Below are 14,622 nucleotides of genomic sequence, written 5' to 3'. Positions count from 1 at the left end.
TAAGTCTGGCTGTCATAGTCCAAGGCAAAAACCAAAAAACCCTCAAAAAAAAAAAAAAATGCTACTTTGTTCTTCCCAGCTCTTTTAATCATCTCGGGTTCAGAACAAATAGATGATCTATTTGTTTAGCCCTTTACTAACACTATACTTAAACTACTAATAATCATGCACTAGTACTTCACTCAACTATGATGATCTAAAAGGCTGATTTATTGTTTTTCTGCATTTTTTTTGATGCAGATGAGAGTTGTCCCAGCCTTTAAGAGCTGTACTTCTATGGTATGACATTGCATGTTACTTGCTCTGGGGTTGTCTGAAGATTTGTAGAGAATTTTGCATGTTTTACAGTTCTGGATGGAGCCAAAGGACCTTAGAGAGCACCAAACTTGACTTGGTCCCATTTACACTGCCTGTCAGAAAGATTCTCTGGAGTACACCACCAGCCTTGCAGTCAGGTTTCAGCTCAAAACAGAAATGCAGTTTAGGTGATGAGTACCCAGAAAGGGACGAACCAAAAAGCTTCCTATATAATGGGGCAGATTTTCTATAAGCTTCTCTTCAGGTTTCACTCATACCAGTATTTGACTTCTTGAAAACAGAGCTTGACTAATCATATTAGCTACATGTATTGGGCAATTACATTTCCTTCCCAAGGGCTGAACTTTGGAAGTTATGCTATAATTGAACAAGGCTCTAAAAATCACTTACTAGTGAGTTGATCTACGTTTCATGAATTCATTGTCTTTTCTCCCACTTCTTAAGCTAATCGCATAGTCAAGACCTTAGCAAGTTTGCAAATATAATTTTGTAAGGTGCTAAAGGGGAAGGAGAAATTAACACGTTTAAGGGTATAGGTTTCAAGTAGTAGACCACAGGCTTCTATTTTCTTTGGCAGAGTCATGGGCAGTATTTTTTTTAGAAGAGGATTACTACTATATTTTGATTATCCAGTCCGCAAGAACCGTCACTTATGATTTCCCACTCACTGCGTGCTTATTTAATAGCAAAAACTAAAACGAGAAAAAAAAAATCCAAAGCTGAACAGACCTACACTATAGCAGGTGAACATGAGACACAGCAGTCAGGTCTCAGTCCCCAATGTTTTTTCGTCTTTGCAGACACCATCTTCCAATGATGAAGCTGAGCTCACTGCTCTATAACTACACAAAAAGCTCTGTGCTGTCAGTTAAACATAGACCCCCTGCAAGCTCAGACTTCCTGTGAACACAACACATTCTTGACATCAGTATTAAACAGTTTAACCTGGCAAAACCTTCTAGTTTATATTCCTGTCTGCAAAATACTGACAAAGTCCCACAAATACATGCCTAAAAGTTGAGAAAAGCCATGAGTTTGGCAGCAATATATTCAATAGTGATTTAATTTGGATTACGTTTCCAAATGACTTCTGGTTTACTTCTTCCTGAATTACTCATCCTTTACTCAAGAGAAAGCAGGCAGCTTTTATCATCTCTCTCTTCAGCAATATTAGTTTTTATGTAACAGGCATTGTGCAAATGACACTTGCAGCAGTGGAAGACTAAAACTGGGATCACCATATGTAAAACAAGTTAAACTCAACCCATCAGCCTTATTCACTCAGATCGAGTACAGAAGCCACAGGTTCTACAAGCAACATCTACCTGCAGAATTAAAATATTCCTCCAGTTATTTTCCCTAACAGAACTACCAAAACAATTGTGACCTCTGTAATTTAAAAGACTACAGCCAAGTACTGCCTCATTTTATGTGGTGTAATTTACATATGAAGATTCAAAACTATTCATATTCCTGAAGCAGCATACGCTAATGACTTAAAAACAAAACAAAACAAAAAAGTCAAATTTGAGTGCTTTATAGAACTCCCTCACCATCTCTGAGCATGGTTATGAGAGCTGAAGAAAGAAAATCACAGCTAAATGCTCTTTACATTCCTCAAATGATTTTTTTTTTCATCAGGGACACTGGAAGATCAAAGAGTCTAACAGAAGAGAAAAAAGCTTGCAAGAGATAGGTGTAGGCACCATTTCTATAGGGATAATACTGATCAACCTGCCTCACTGAATATTCAGTAGTTTTTAGTTTTGTTGTTTCTTTGAAGTAGAGGGACTATGTCCTGCCTTTAAGTCTATTCTAGAGATTTCACTGGAAGTTTGCAAAAGAAGTTAGTCTTACCCAGACACCTTCTCCCCAGAATTTAACTTTTGATGCCTTTAATTTTTATCTTGTCAGCATGAGGAAGATGAGACATTAGCCATCAGTTAGCAAACCAGTGACACACAGTGTGCTGAACAACATAATTGCATTAATAAACCCAAGCATGTCTTTAAATAGGCTTCCTGTAAAATGCACAAGATGACTTCAAATTAACATGGTAATATCTGTGCAGCTGTGCTTTATGAGCATAACAGCACCTGCAATGGTTTTCAAGATGGCACAAGGCACTAATAAACCAGTGCTGTTTCCTAAATAGCATCTCAAGATACAATTAATATCCCCCTGTCTGGGGCATATCACTGAAATGGCACAATGTGCTTTCAAATGCTGAAATAATAGAACTGTAGGAAGTCCTCGGTGAGAAAAAAATGTCATATGACTAATAACTATTTCTGAATTGGTTGTTTAGAGAGAGATTAGCTTAAAGATGCTTGAAAAGCACCTCAGACCAAAACATCAAAACATTTAAGAAGTTAAACTAAACATTAAAACATTAAAGATTTTTCAAGAAGCTTACTTTTAAACATATGCCAAATAGTCTTTTTAATAAATTTTTTCAGTCTACATTATGTGTAAACCCAGTAACATCAATCTGGATGTATGTCTTATATTAAGAAATCTGTGTACAATGCAGGATTCTAGGGCTATGATTTTTAGAAAAAACATTTCAATTCTTATAAACACTGAAACTACATAAAGATAACCTTTTCTGTATCTAAACTCAGCTAACATTCACTTTCAGGTATGGTGCAACCTACATATAGATGCAGTTTAAGCTTAGTTGAAGAACTGCAAACACAATATCCTTATATAAATTGTAAGAATCACTATCACCTACACTATTTCTAGTCACAGAAAATAATGCTCCCTCTTTTAAAGCATCTTATAGTGGTACCAGGAAATAGAAAAGAGACATGGAAGCTTCACTTTATGGATTTTAGAAGTGTGATGGATACTTAAAGTCTATTGCTGTATAAACTCACAGCATCTGAAATAAAGCATAAACATGGATTCTAAATACTTAAGTCTTCAGAGCTTCAGAATACTGAAAGCCTATGACTCTCAAAATATTAATATAAACCATCACATTTTTACATCCTGAGCATCCTTAATTTATAGCAAAGAAAACAGAAAAGAACAAAACCCCCAAAGCTGCACTGACATTTTCGTACATAACAATAAGCTGAGATTAGTATTATGAACATAATACAACTACTACAATACAAAAACAAACATGCAGGAAAATAACTGAATAGACCTACACTATAGGCAGTGAACATAAGAGACACTAGTAGTCAGTGTCAATTCCCCAGTGTTATTCCTCTTCCAGCAGAGCCATCTTCTAACGCTGAAGCTGAGTGCACTGCTCTACAACTACAGAAAGCTCTGTGCTTTCAGGCAAACCCAGACTCCCTTCAAGCGTAAGGCTTCCTGTGAACATAACTGAACGTGGAAGGCACAATCAAATTGAACTCGAGCAACATATTAACCCCCTCACTGATGCTACTGGAGTGTTCTTTCTTCTGTTACTGCAGGGCTGATATTTCTTATAAAATTTGCAGAGAGAAAAACCAATTATTTTAATCGGTAACATGTTCCTGATAAATCAGTGTTTTTGTGTAGGAAATATCCTTTAATTTTTTATTTATAAGCTATATTGCCAAAGAGGGTTATTATAAAATTAAAATGTGAAGTATAGATTGCGAAAATGCTTACATAGCTTACAGTAAGTGCTTTCACATAGGAAAAATAGTGTAGAATTAATTCATTCACTCTGGTACTAGACAAAGTAATTAAACTTGTTCAACTTCACTTAACATTTATTTTACAAGCAATGTGACTGCTGTTTGGGTCAATAAAAATTTCCATCACTAAAAAAGAATCTCCTAAACTACTGCTACAAATTATAATTTTTCTTGATTTCACCCAGAATATTTTTGGTCTCACTGCTTAAATATCCTGTCAATACCATAAGAACGGCACTGTGAACAATGCAGCCCTAAAGATATTTTTGTCTCATGTCCTAGGAGCATATATAACCCAACTCTGGCAGCAGGTAGCTAACCAGTCACCTATGACTTCAGAATTACTTCCTCTTCTTGCCTTCCTAAGGAGTAAACCCCTTGGTCTGTAGCAGACAAAGCGTTGTAATAATTTCATTGCTGATTTTGGTGACAATACACAGCTTTGACAAACTGCTGATGGTTTTAATTTCTAGTGTCCTTTTCTGACTGAGGAAGAATTTGAAACTTCACAGCAAAAAGACTTTGCTAAACAGACTGAGCAGACAATCTCCCAAGACCCACTTCACGTTCTCAAATTCTTTCTTGTCTCTGATTACATGCACCAAAACAGCAGGCCCATGTTAGGCTAAAAGAAAATGCTGCATCCTTCAGGAAAAACTGAGCTATACAGAACAAAATCACCCCTGATTCAATTACTATGGAGTAAGAAGGGGAATTTCTGCCTGCTGCATGCTCTGGCACTCACAAAGGAGGTCTAGTATTGTAGGGAACTCTGTTCTACCCAGCTGTCTCAGCCTGGTATTTTATTGTTTAACCCTTGAACATTGTTCAAAGCCAGTATCAGATGTTTTCATTAATACAGCTGGGTAGAGGTTCTGGCCCCAAATGCTGAGGGGGCTGCCAGTGACATTCTCTTGACGCAGTACACAAGTTTTGTCTCATGCAATCAAATAAAATTCAGGCAAAGGATGCATTTTTCAGTTTTATGTGTTCAAACTCTCAGTCTTACTGACAAATAAAAGTATCCTGTACTTATCCTGGTGTTAATTCAGAAGCTGCTGATCTTACACCTTCTGCCCTGAGGAGCAGACACAGCCACTCCTCACACTGCTGTGTGTACCTGCAAGTCTGATAAATGCTGAACAAGGTTGAATAAAATCTCTTACAGAAGTAAATGGCTGGCCACCCATCACATCCAGTTTTTCTCTTACATTGCTACACTAACATTACACTGCAAAAGAGCCACCTGCGTAGAGAAAGAGGCATTTCTATGAAATTCATTTTATCACGTTAATGATAATTAGGGGAATTCAAGCAAGCTAAAGGGAAATGGAAGAGGAAAAAAAAATCTTCCTAACAGGTGTTTTTAACGCTGTGTTAGTTTTAGTGAATTCAACATCAGCTTCAGATGTATTCAGACTTGTTAAATATTTCTCACTGACCAAGCAAGCTATAACATCCTTTTGTTTAAAAGTTTCAAAAGGACAGAGACAGCAGTTTTAAAAGCACTGCAAAACAATGCAGCTCATTTCAAAGTAAAAGCAGAATTGGGTGCAAATCCCTTAAAGAACTGCCTTCACTTTTGTCAGAAAGGCAGAGTAGTTCTCCAGTACCTATAAAACTCTCAGAACCTTGGAGGTGAAAAAAACCTCACCTTATTTTCTCTTTTCTTTTATATATATATATATATATTGCATCTCTTGATGTCTGACATCAGAGAAGCAGCAGCTAAGAGGATTCCCTCAGCATGATTCCCTGTTCATGCTCATCACTGATGTGAGAGACCTAAATACCATCAGGCCCAGGTAGTTCATGTGCACTGCCAGTTATGATTTTTTGTTTGTTTTTAGAGGAATACAGTAAAGTATGTAAAGCAATAGGAAAGTTTTTTCACTAATTTTAGTTTTTCAAACAGCTGAAAGTAAATTTGAAATAGTTTGCATTGTAACTCTAGAAGTAGTTAAGAATGTAAAAGGTGTGTATGTAGGAGAGCAGAGTTAAGTAAAACAGTAATTCAGAAAGCCTGTGAACCCTATTAATTATTTCCTGAAGTCATTGAACCATCCCTTAACTCAAAGCTGCTTTTGAAAACCTGTGTGACTATATGTAACAAAGAATTCTTCAAAAGTAGGGGAAAAGGTAAATTCCTTGCATTCTCCAAAAGTCAAAGAATGATGGAAGTTTCTTGAAAGTAAGGAATATTTTACTGACAAATATACTCTAACAACTGTTTTAAGTGGGATAATAGGCTGACAGAGTAAATTTTGCTGTTGTAATCTGGCTGCAAATAGTGGGAAAAACATCTCAAATGCAATATAACTGCACACATAGAATATTATGTAGTGAGTTTGCAAATTATAAAAGTGACATTTGGAATAGGGTGGCACTGGTTTTAATTACTAAATCTTCTGTCAAAAGTTCTTGACCTAACAACAAAAAAATCTATCTTTTTATTTAACTTTGAAATTAAATCCTTCTTATGCTTCTCTAAAGATAGCATCTCCTAAGAACTGTATTATTACACACACACATTTAGCTAAATAATGTGGCTTTCAAGGGGAGATTTATAGCCACCCTTGTTGAAACAGGACTTATAAACATGACAAATACAAACCCTCAGAAAACCTTATTGGACTTTCCTGAGCCCAAGGAGTTTTGTCCTGTGTTATACAATTTTCTTCAACTAGCTACTGATGGTGTAGATGACTCCTTATATTTAATGCTAGATTTTTTTTGAAGTGCTTTTCTCGGTGAAAACAAAACATTTTATTATTTTGAATTTTAGTTGTAATATTGTGAAGATTTTGCAATTCTACAACTTACCTTGCATGTCAAAGTTCTTAAATTATTGCCTAAGTTAACTTAAGTCAGACTATCAGAAACATCATAATGAAAAGTAGATGTTTTAAACAGTTCTTGCTAAAAGCAAGGCATCCAACTTAATAACCTAGAATATAATCAAAGGTGTAGTTGAAAATGAGTAAGAAGACATAACTGCTGGAAGAAGCAGTGCCTTAGGCCATCTGACAGTTACATGTTTCTTCCTTTCAGTATCTTCAAAAGTAATTGAGCAAACAATTGTAAACTCTGCCCCCCAACCAAACTCAACCTTCCCCCCTGTTCCCAAAGAAAAAAACAACCAAAAAAGTCAAACCCTAAATTACCCACTTAAGACAGCAAAGATCGGTGTGCTAGATCAAGGTACAAACCAGCAGGATTTTAACGAAGAAAACACTATCTGAATCAGTTTAACCATTTGCTCCCCTTTGAGAAAGGGATTTTTGCAACATATTCCTGAATTTTAGTATCAGAATAAAAAGCTGTCAGAAGCATCAAATATCTTCACAGTTTTTAGGAATCTGCTCAGCCTTAACTGAAATTCAGAGAGTCCCAATCCAATAAAAACAGTGCAGGGTATGATGTCTGGAACTATTTAAGGACAGACTTCCATTTGCCTGTTTTAAAGTTCATAATACAAAGGGCTTCATTGGACAGAAGTTTTCAGAATATATTCTAAGATCACATCTACTCTATGGACTTCTGCAGGGCCCCTAAGAGACAGACAGCCAAATCTATTATCCTGGTTTCCACCTGATAGCTTGTTTTAAGAAAGAGACAAAGGTAAATGACACTAATGTAGTATGCTAATATTAATTCCTATGAAAGATATTGATGAATGTTAAGTTGGAAATTTACAGATGTTAATACTGATAGGAGGGTATTTCACCAGGATTCATAGAAAAATGTTACAACATAAAAACCTCTTTACTATATACATAATGCATATTAGGAAGTTTTCCCAGAACTGGGTTATTGCATTGTAGGAACACAAGAAATTGCACAGTTAAAGCAAAACAAAGGACAGAAATGATAGCTCAGTTTCAGTTACCTGATTTTACATCAGCAACTTTAGACTGAGGTAGCAGCTAGACTTGCAAAGCAATTTCATAACCATTGCTACTGTTTTTAGTAATCCACAGAGAATAAGTTTTTGCACTTACCTTGTTACAGACAGAATAGCAGGATTATGTTTTACTTTTCTGACGAATAAGGGCCAAAAGCATCCCAGCTAAATAAAATCCTTGCAGCACTTCACAACCATCAATATTCATCTACCTGCTATTTCAAGTAAGCTCACAAAATGGTTAGTTAAAAATGTAAAAACAGAATCACCTGCAGAGCAATCGTGGTATTCTTCGCAGGATATTTCCCCACCAGTCCTTGTTCTTTACGTTTCTTGAATTTCCTAAAGTAGTCCTGTATCAGGAAGGTGGCATAGAACTTCCCCACGGTTACCTCATCATCTAAATGAACAGACCAGACAGATCTCTCCCAAGTCAGCACATTTATCAATAGCCTGTACACTTATATTGGATTTGAGGGGAAAAATGTGATGGGTGCAATAAGTACTGTGCCTTCAGCTTACAACTATGAAACCTGTAACTAGCTTAAAAGCAATGTTTTAGCAAGCAGTTTAGGCTCAGTCAGTTAAGTGAACTCATCCTTAATAAAAAAAAACACAATACTTTATCAAATCTCACGTACTTCCAAGTGAGCTTGTGTAAGTTTCTAACAAAATCATAAAGCATGTTTGCATACGCATAGAAGCTGAACAACTGGCTTTAATTACTTGGAATGAATGGGACAAAATAAAAGGTACAATGGCTTACATATACCTGCGTTCATTAGAGTGACTCTCAAAAAAAAAAACAAAACCCAACAAAAACCAAACCAATGTCCTGCTTTCAAGGTCTTTGGTTTTTTTTCAGTGCTAAACTAAATTTGCTTAGTCAACGTATCAATAAAGCATTGTTTTGATTGCATAAGAACTTTGAAATCTTTACAGCCTGCTTCATTATGCACATTTTTCTATTCAGTGTCAAGCTCTTACTGCAATAGCTGAACACCTTCTGGGTTGAATTTTGTATCCCAAATGCTCATGTTGGGCTTTATCTTCTGCTATCTTGTCACCCTATAAGATTCTGGAATCTGAGGTAATCCCACAGGGGTGACAATTTCACCTATTTTCTATGAGGCTCTTGTTTAAGCAAAGATGTGGTCCTTAGCCACCTTCCAGAGAAGTGATGATGAGAATACTGAGCATGAAACCACATGATTGCATTGTATCAGCTCTCACTTCCATCAGTGACTTTATCAGAATTCAAACAGTATGCAAACACAAGTGCTGCAAAGGCGAGCATTTTTACGGAGTCACTGTTGTGAACAAAATCCAAATTTCAATTTTTTTTTAAGTTCAAAGGGAGGTACCTTGTGAGGATACCAAAATTGCCAGATTCGTAGTATATATGTGTTTGGTTTATGAGTCTCATTGAATAATTAAGCTGTCAAAGTTTGATCTCTTGAAGAGTAATGCTTGCCAGAAAACTAGAAATAGTTTTCTACCAAAAAACATTGCCTTTATTTTCACACTTTTTCCCCCCTCTTGAGTTACCTGGCACTAAGTCACCTATTTCTGCTGTGTTGCCTTAATCTCTTGATTTTTTCAGAATCTTGAGACAGCTTTTTGCAACATGGTTGCTAGTTGGCTACTTCCATACATAAAGGAGGGCTGGGATGTTTTAGGTATCACTTCTCCCCACATCCTGGTGAGCAGTAAATTCCCATCATTTCAGTGGCCTTGCTGGCACAGACAGGTGCTTAACGCATCTCAGGATCTGGGTGACTCAGTACAGCTGTGACTTGACTAAAAATGGAAAATCTACTGTGCCCAGACACATTTTAACACACTTCTGTTAGACAGTATGTTTTGGGATTTTTTTCTCAGTTTTATGTCATTTGTTTTCTCTATATTTTAATTTTCTAGTGGAGCTTTAGGCTAGACTTGAGTTTGCTTTTTCACTTTGTTTTGCAGCTTTTTTAACATATAAGCCTATTTTGAAGTAAATTCTGTAATTTTCAGACTGTAATGTCCTTCACTGAAATTTGATTAAAAAATAGTCTCCATGTGCCTTTTTTTTAGCAATAGTAATACATCCCAGTGTATCTCTGTAAGGGGGGTATTTCTAATCTTTTTACATGAAATATGGCAGCTACTTCTAATTACATTTAATTAACTTTCTTCTTTTCATTACTTGCTCTCACATCAATAAAAAGGATGGGGAAATCCAATTAATGTACAATAGTGTTAAAATTCATCTTTTTTTCTCTGTGACAAAATTTGTCTCAAAATGATTCCTCTACCATTCAAAATAAGCTCCTCACATTATAATGTCTGAAATGGACTCTGTGCATGGGAGTAAGTACAACAGGTTTTAACTTTGGTAACAAATGCACCAGGGATGCATTATCCCAGCATTTTATTTACCTTCAAATGTATCAAAGCAAACAAAAATGGTAATAATTGCTTTAAAGTACCTTGGTTGGGAGACCAGTCTGTTTCAGGAAATACCTTGGTATATTAAAGAGCCTGCTCTGCCAAGTATTGACATCTCTTCAAAGGTCTAATCATCTCCAGTTCCTGCTAATATGGAAATAGCAGGAACTCCATAGCTCACAAGAAAAGCTCACCAGTATACAGATTCAGTCTCAACAGTAAAAAGCTGTTTAATTGACTCCACAAATCTAATTTCTAAACTTCTTGTGAACATTTGCTTTGATGTTCATCTGTAATCTCCAATGGCAGCTCCCCAGGAGGCTAACGGTGTTTTCTCTTAGGAAAAGATCTCTTGTAAAGCATCTGATCTAAACTGGCCTTCCTTGGTTTAGCTGAATCTATTGATCTGCAGTGTAGCCTTGGTCACACTGCCCAGATAAGCCTTTCCCCATCCTTTATGCTCTTTTGTTTAAAGTATTCAAATAGAACTTTTAAGGAAGTGATAGAGCATATGGCTCCTAGAAAGAACAAGCACATAAAAGTAACAGACTTGCTCAAACATATACTGCTATGGGTTGCACTTAGAGCATATTTCAAGTCAGGCTATGACATTGCATGACTACTGACTGTACCTGAGATAACACCACCTGCAAAGTCCGTATGCAGAAATAAAGGGCCTTTATTCATCATTCTGGACATGCACCAAGGTTTTATAAGCATAATAGAGGAATGCATTACCAGTTTGCTGCAGAGTGCATGCCAAACCCTGTGTGTACTTCACAGGCACAGTCAGTTGTACTGCAGACACGTGCACACAACAAAATGAAGCCTGGCCAAGGGCCATCCTTGACATTGTTTTTTTGAGTAACATACATATAGCCAGATGTGGACGGGTATAGGGAGGCAGCTAAGCATTACTCATCACAGAATAGACAAATCTGTAACTACACTTAGTGGCAGCAAAAAGAATCATTTCAGCAGAAAGATTTTGGAAGAGGACAAAAAGTATTAGGCAGGATTAAAAGGGCTATGCTGGGGAGCATACAGGTGAATCTTTAGTGAGCTGCATTTCTCTTACTCTCTCATCTCCTAATAATATTAACTCATACATACAGTCAGGCATTGGACTGACATTCTATGCCATAGAACAATTTCATTTTTCTGCACTGAAAACGTGTTCCTGTTAGCAGTTTAATTAAATTACAACTTATTTATCCAGTACCCATGATTAACTAACTGTTGATTTCTACTGTATCTATTTATAATTCAGGAAAAAATGCTGCACTGATATTGTCATTCTTCTCTGCAAATGCTTGTTCTGTGTGTGTGCTGGAGATGTGGCCATGAGCACTCAAAGCATTTAGCATTCAGTGACACCAGCAAAGGCAGTACTGGAGGAAAACACAAACTAGACCATTCAATACATTTAAATGCAAGTGATTTGAACTCAGAATTAGGATGCTTTGTTGATTTGTATTGAATAGAAGCTTCTATCTCCTAGCATATTATTACCAGATGTCACTGATATTATTGTCATATACAATTTTCTGTTGAATATTACACATCAATAGTGCCTAATTTCTCCTTAATTTTTACTAAGCTACTTTATGCTCCTATGTCATATGAATGTAAAATAGCTGTATTCCTCTTTTTTCTAGGTGGACCACAAAATTTTTGATTTTTAGGTAAGCCATAGCAAGGTCTGCAGAGAAACAAGCCAAACTGAGATAAAGAGTTCTTAAATCTTAAAGACTTCCCAATATGTTCTTATTCTTACTGGGCTGCAGAAGCCATACTGTTTCCTATCAGTCAAGCAGTGATTCAGGTTTACAGCCTTCTAGCTACACTGAAGAGCTACATTTGCAGAATAAATATTAGCAATTAATTTTAGTATAGCTGAAAATAAATATACAGCTTATAGTCAGCGATGAAATGAAGCTGAAGTTAAGAGTGAGTTACTATGTAAGATTAGTTCTAGGAATGTAATCTTTACAGATTCTTTGTCATGTTGATTTAGGCAGGCATAGCTCGCTATTCTGAAGCATGCATCTCTATTTCAATTAAAAAATGTAGGGGAATAAAGTTGGCAAGAGGCAACACTAATTCCATGCCACCACCCTAAAACAGAATTGCTTCAGAATATTCGGGAAGACTCAGAGTTGAAAGGAACAGAGGCTGCAGAAAAAGCTCAAGCACATAGTTACAACAATAACAAAGCAATTCATCTATGCCATGCAAGCACTTAAGTGTAAGGCTAAAAACAAAAGTGGAACACAAAAAGTTGTTTTAAATGTGCAGTATCAGTTCCCCTTTGGATAGTCAATTTTGCTAGATTTTTGCCCTCATTACCACTATCTTCTGGCAGCCACCACACCAATAGCAAGTGGCTCCCTCCAGCGACAAAGCTAATGCTGCTCCTGGGGTCATGCTGAACAGCAGTGCAGCCAGCATGCTCCTCCTCCCCCAGAGACTGAGAGCATCACCTTCAGAAAGGGATCAGCCTCCACCACCACCACCGGGCCTGGGATCTTGAGTCTGCTTCCAGACCTGAGTCTGATCAGTCTTGAAAGCTGCCGTAACATTATAAAAGTACAATAAACTACAAGAAATACCAGATGATTACTATGGACCTAGGTATTGGATGTCTAGAAAAATATATCCTGGGTGTGGGTGACAGCACAACAGATCCTGCACCTTTAAAACTTGAAAAAGCAAGTAAAAAACAGTCACCTAATCCTACACTACAGCATATTAATAAAAATGTATATATTGAAAAAGGCTAAATATATATATAAGAATATATATATTTAAGGAGAGAAATAACAAGTATCTGACATCATTTTATGGCACGTAGGAGCAACTAACACACGTGCCTTGTAATTCTCACAAATGTATTGGTGGTGTTAGAATTTAGATATTTCGTTACATGGGCCATATTCAAATCTCATTCATACTGGCATAAATCTGAACCATTTCCATTATTTGTTGACTGCAGAACTGCTGTTATTTAAGCTACTGTAACCGAGATAATTTAACTTCTTGCTTTATTAATTTAGATAGAAATATTTTTAAGATGGTAATTCAGGTTTTTTAGTTTTCTCCCAGTAGTATTCAACATATACAAGGTTATAAGCTATAATGTAGTGTACATTGTCAAGCTTAATTAGTACAAGAACATGTTATTTAGCTCAATGTGTGGAAATCAAAGTGTAGTTTATTTTGCTGAATGACTAGAAATCAAGATTAGGTTTAGGTCTAACAAGGTATTTTCTCAAGCGAGAAAATAAGCATAAACTTTCCCTTTCTTTTTGTTCTGAGGAAGTTGTACTGCTCAGTCCTTTATGTATTATCTATTTTAATGGGATATAACTTTCTCTATAATTTCATTATTACCGTTTGCTGTCCTTCAATGACATTATATTGCAAAATTTAGTAGTTTTGTTTCTTTGTTTCCTAACAATCTAGAAAGACCAAACTGCACAGTGAACAGCATATTGCAAAGTTTATCAGACTGACCGCCAGCCGGAGGGACAATTTGGTCAAGTAATTTCATGCTTGTTTTCTTCCATATTTTCTTTATAACCGCTCTAAGTTCTTCATTTGCTTGCTCCAGATTACCTGTGGCAACAAAATATAAAAAAATGGAACATGGCAATTATGTTTCAACCAGCTGCAGTGAATGATTCTTTGGGTATTAATGAGTTGTAAACAAAGACAGTGATAAGAATGCTTTGCAGTAAGCCTAAGGTACAAGAAGCAGCAGATAACAATATTACAACTGAAGAGAAGAAAAGGTGTTAGACAGTGAGCTCCTGGGGCTTCAAATCGGTCTCTGCAGTACTGAGGAGGTCAACAGCAATTCACAGATCTTGGCTGGATTCTGCCACAGCTTAATAGCTTCTGCCCCAGTTGTGCAGTGATGACTTGCTCTTTGCAAGCCACTTCTTCCTGGATACAAAACTGAGCCTTTATTTGTTTAATCATAGTAATTACTCAGTTGCACAGGCTTGAAAGTTCAGGCAATGGGCTACTGAGCAATTTTTAATTTCTTGCAGGGCTCACTTAAGCCACAGCCATGCCTGAGGGGCTTAATCTAATCAGTTTGCTATTGGCAGTGGAATTCAAATTCTGTGAGAGTGGCAGAAGATATGGAGCAGCAAGTAGAAAAAGACACTAAAGTGATTAAAACATGTATGAAATTATTTGAAAAACTACTTTGAAACATAGTACTATTTTTTTAAACTTTTTTTCTCTCTGATGCAAATGACAGAAATCCATTCAACCCATCCTGACAGAACTGGCCTTGACCCAGCTGGGGGTGCTGCT

General features: G+C 36.5%; 1 protein-coding gene across 1 annotated transcript in view; it reads right to left on the bottom strand.

The window, feature by feature from the left end:
• The window catches only part of CACNA1D (calcium voltage-gated channel subunit alpha1 D), a 164,670-nt gene that overhangs the window by 9,778 nt on the left and 140,270 nt on the right, over positions 1-14,622 (bottom strand). The window contains 2 exon segments of the mRNA XM_030458637.1: positions 8,136-8,266; positions 13,813-13,914. Coding sequence (XP_030314497.1) covers positions 8,136-8,266; positions 13,813-13,914 — 233 coding nt within the window.

This window comes from Calypte anna, chromosome 12 (genome assembly GCF_003957555.1).
Source record: "Calypte anna isolate BGI_N300 chromosome 12, bCalAnn1_v1.p, whole genome shotgun sequence".
Taxonomy (NCBI): Eukaryota; Metazoa; Chordata; class Aves; order Apodiformes; family Trochilidae; genus Calypte; species Calypte anna.
This window is presented reverse-complemented; position numbering and strand designations above follow the sequence as displayed.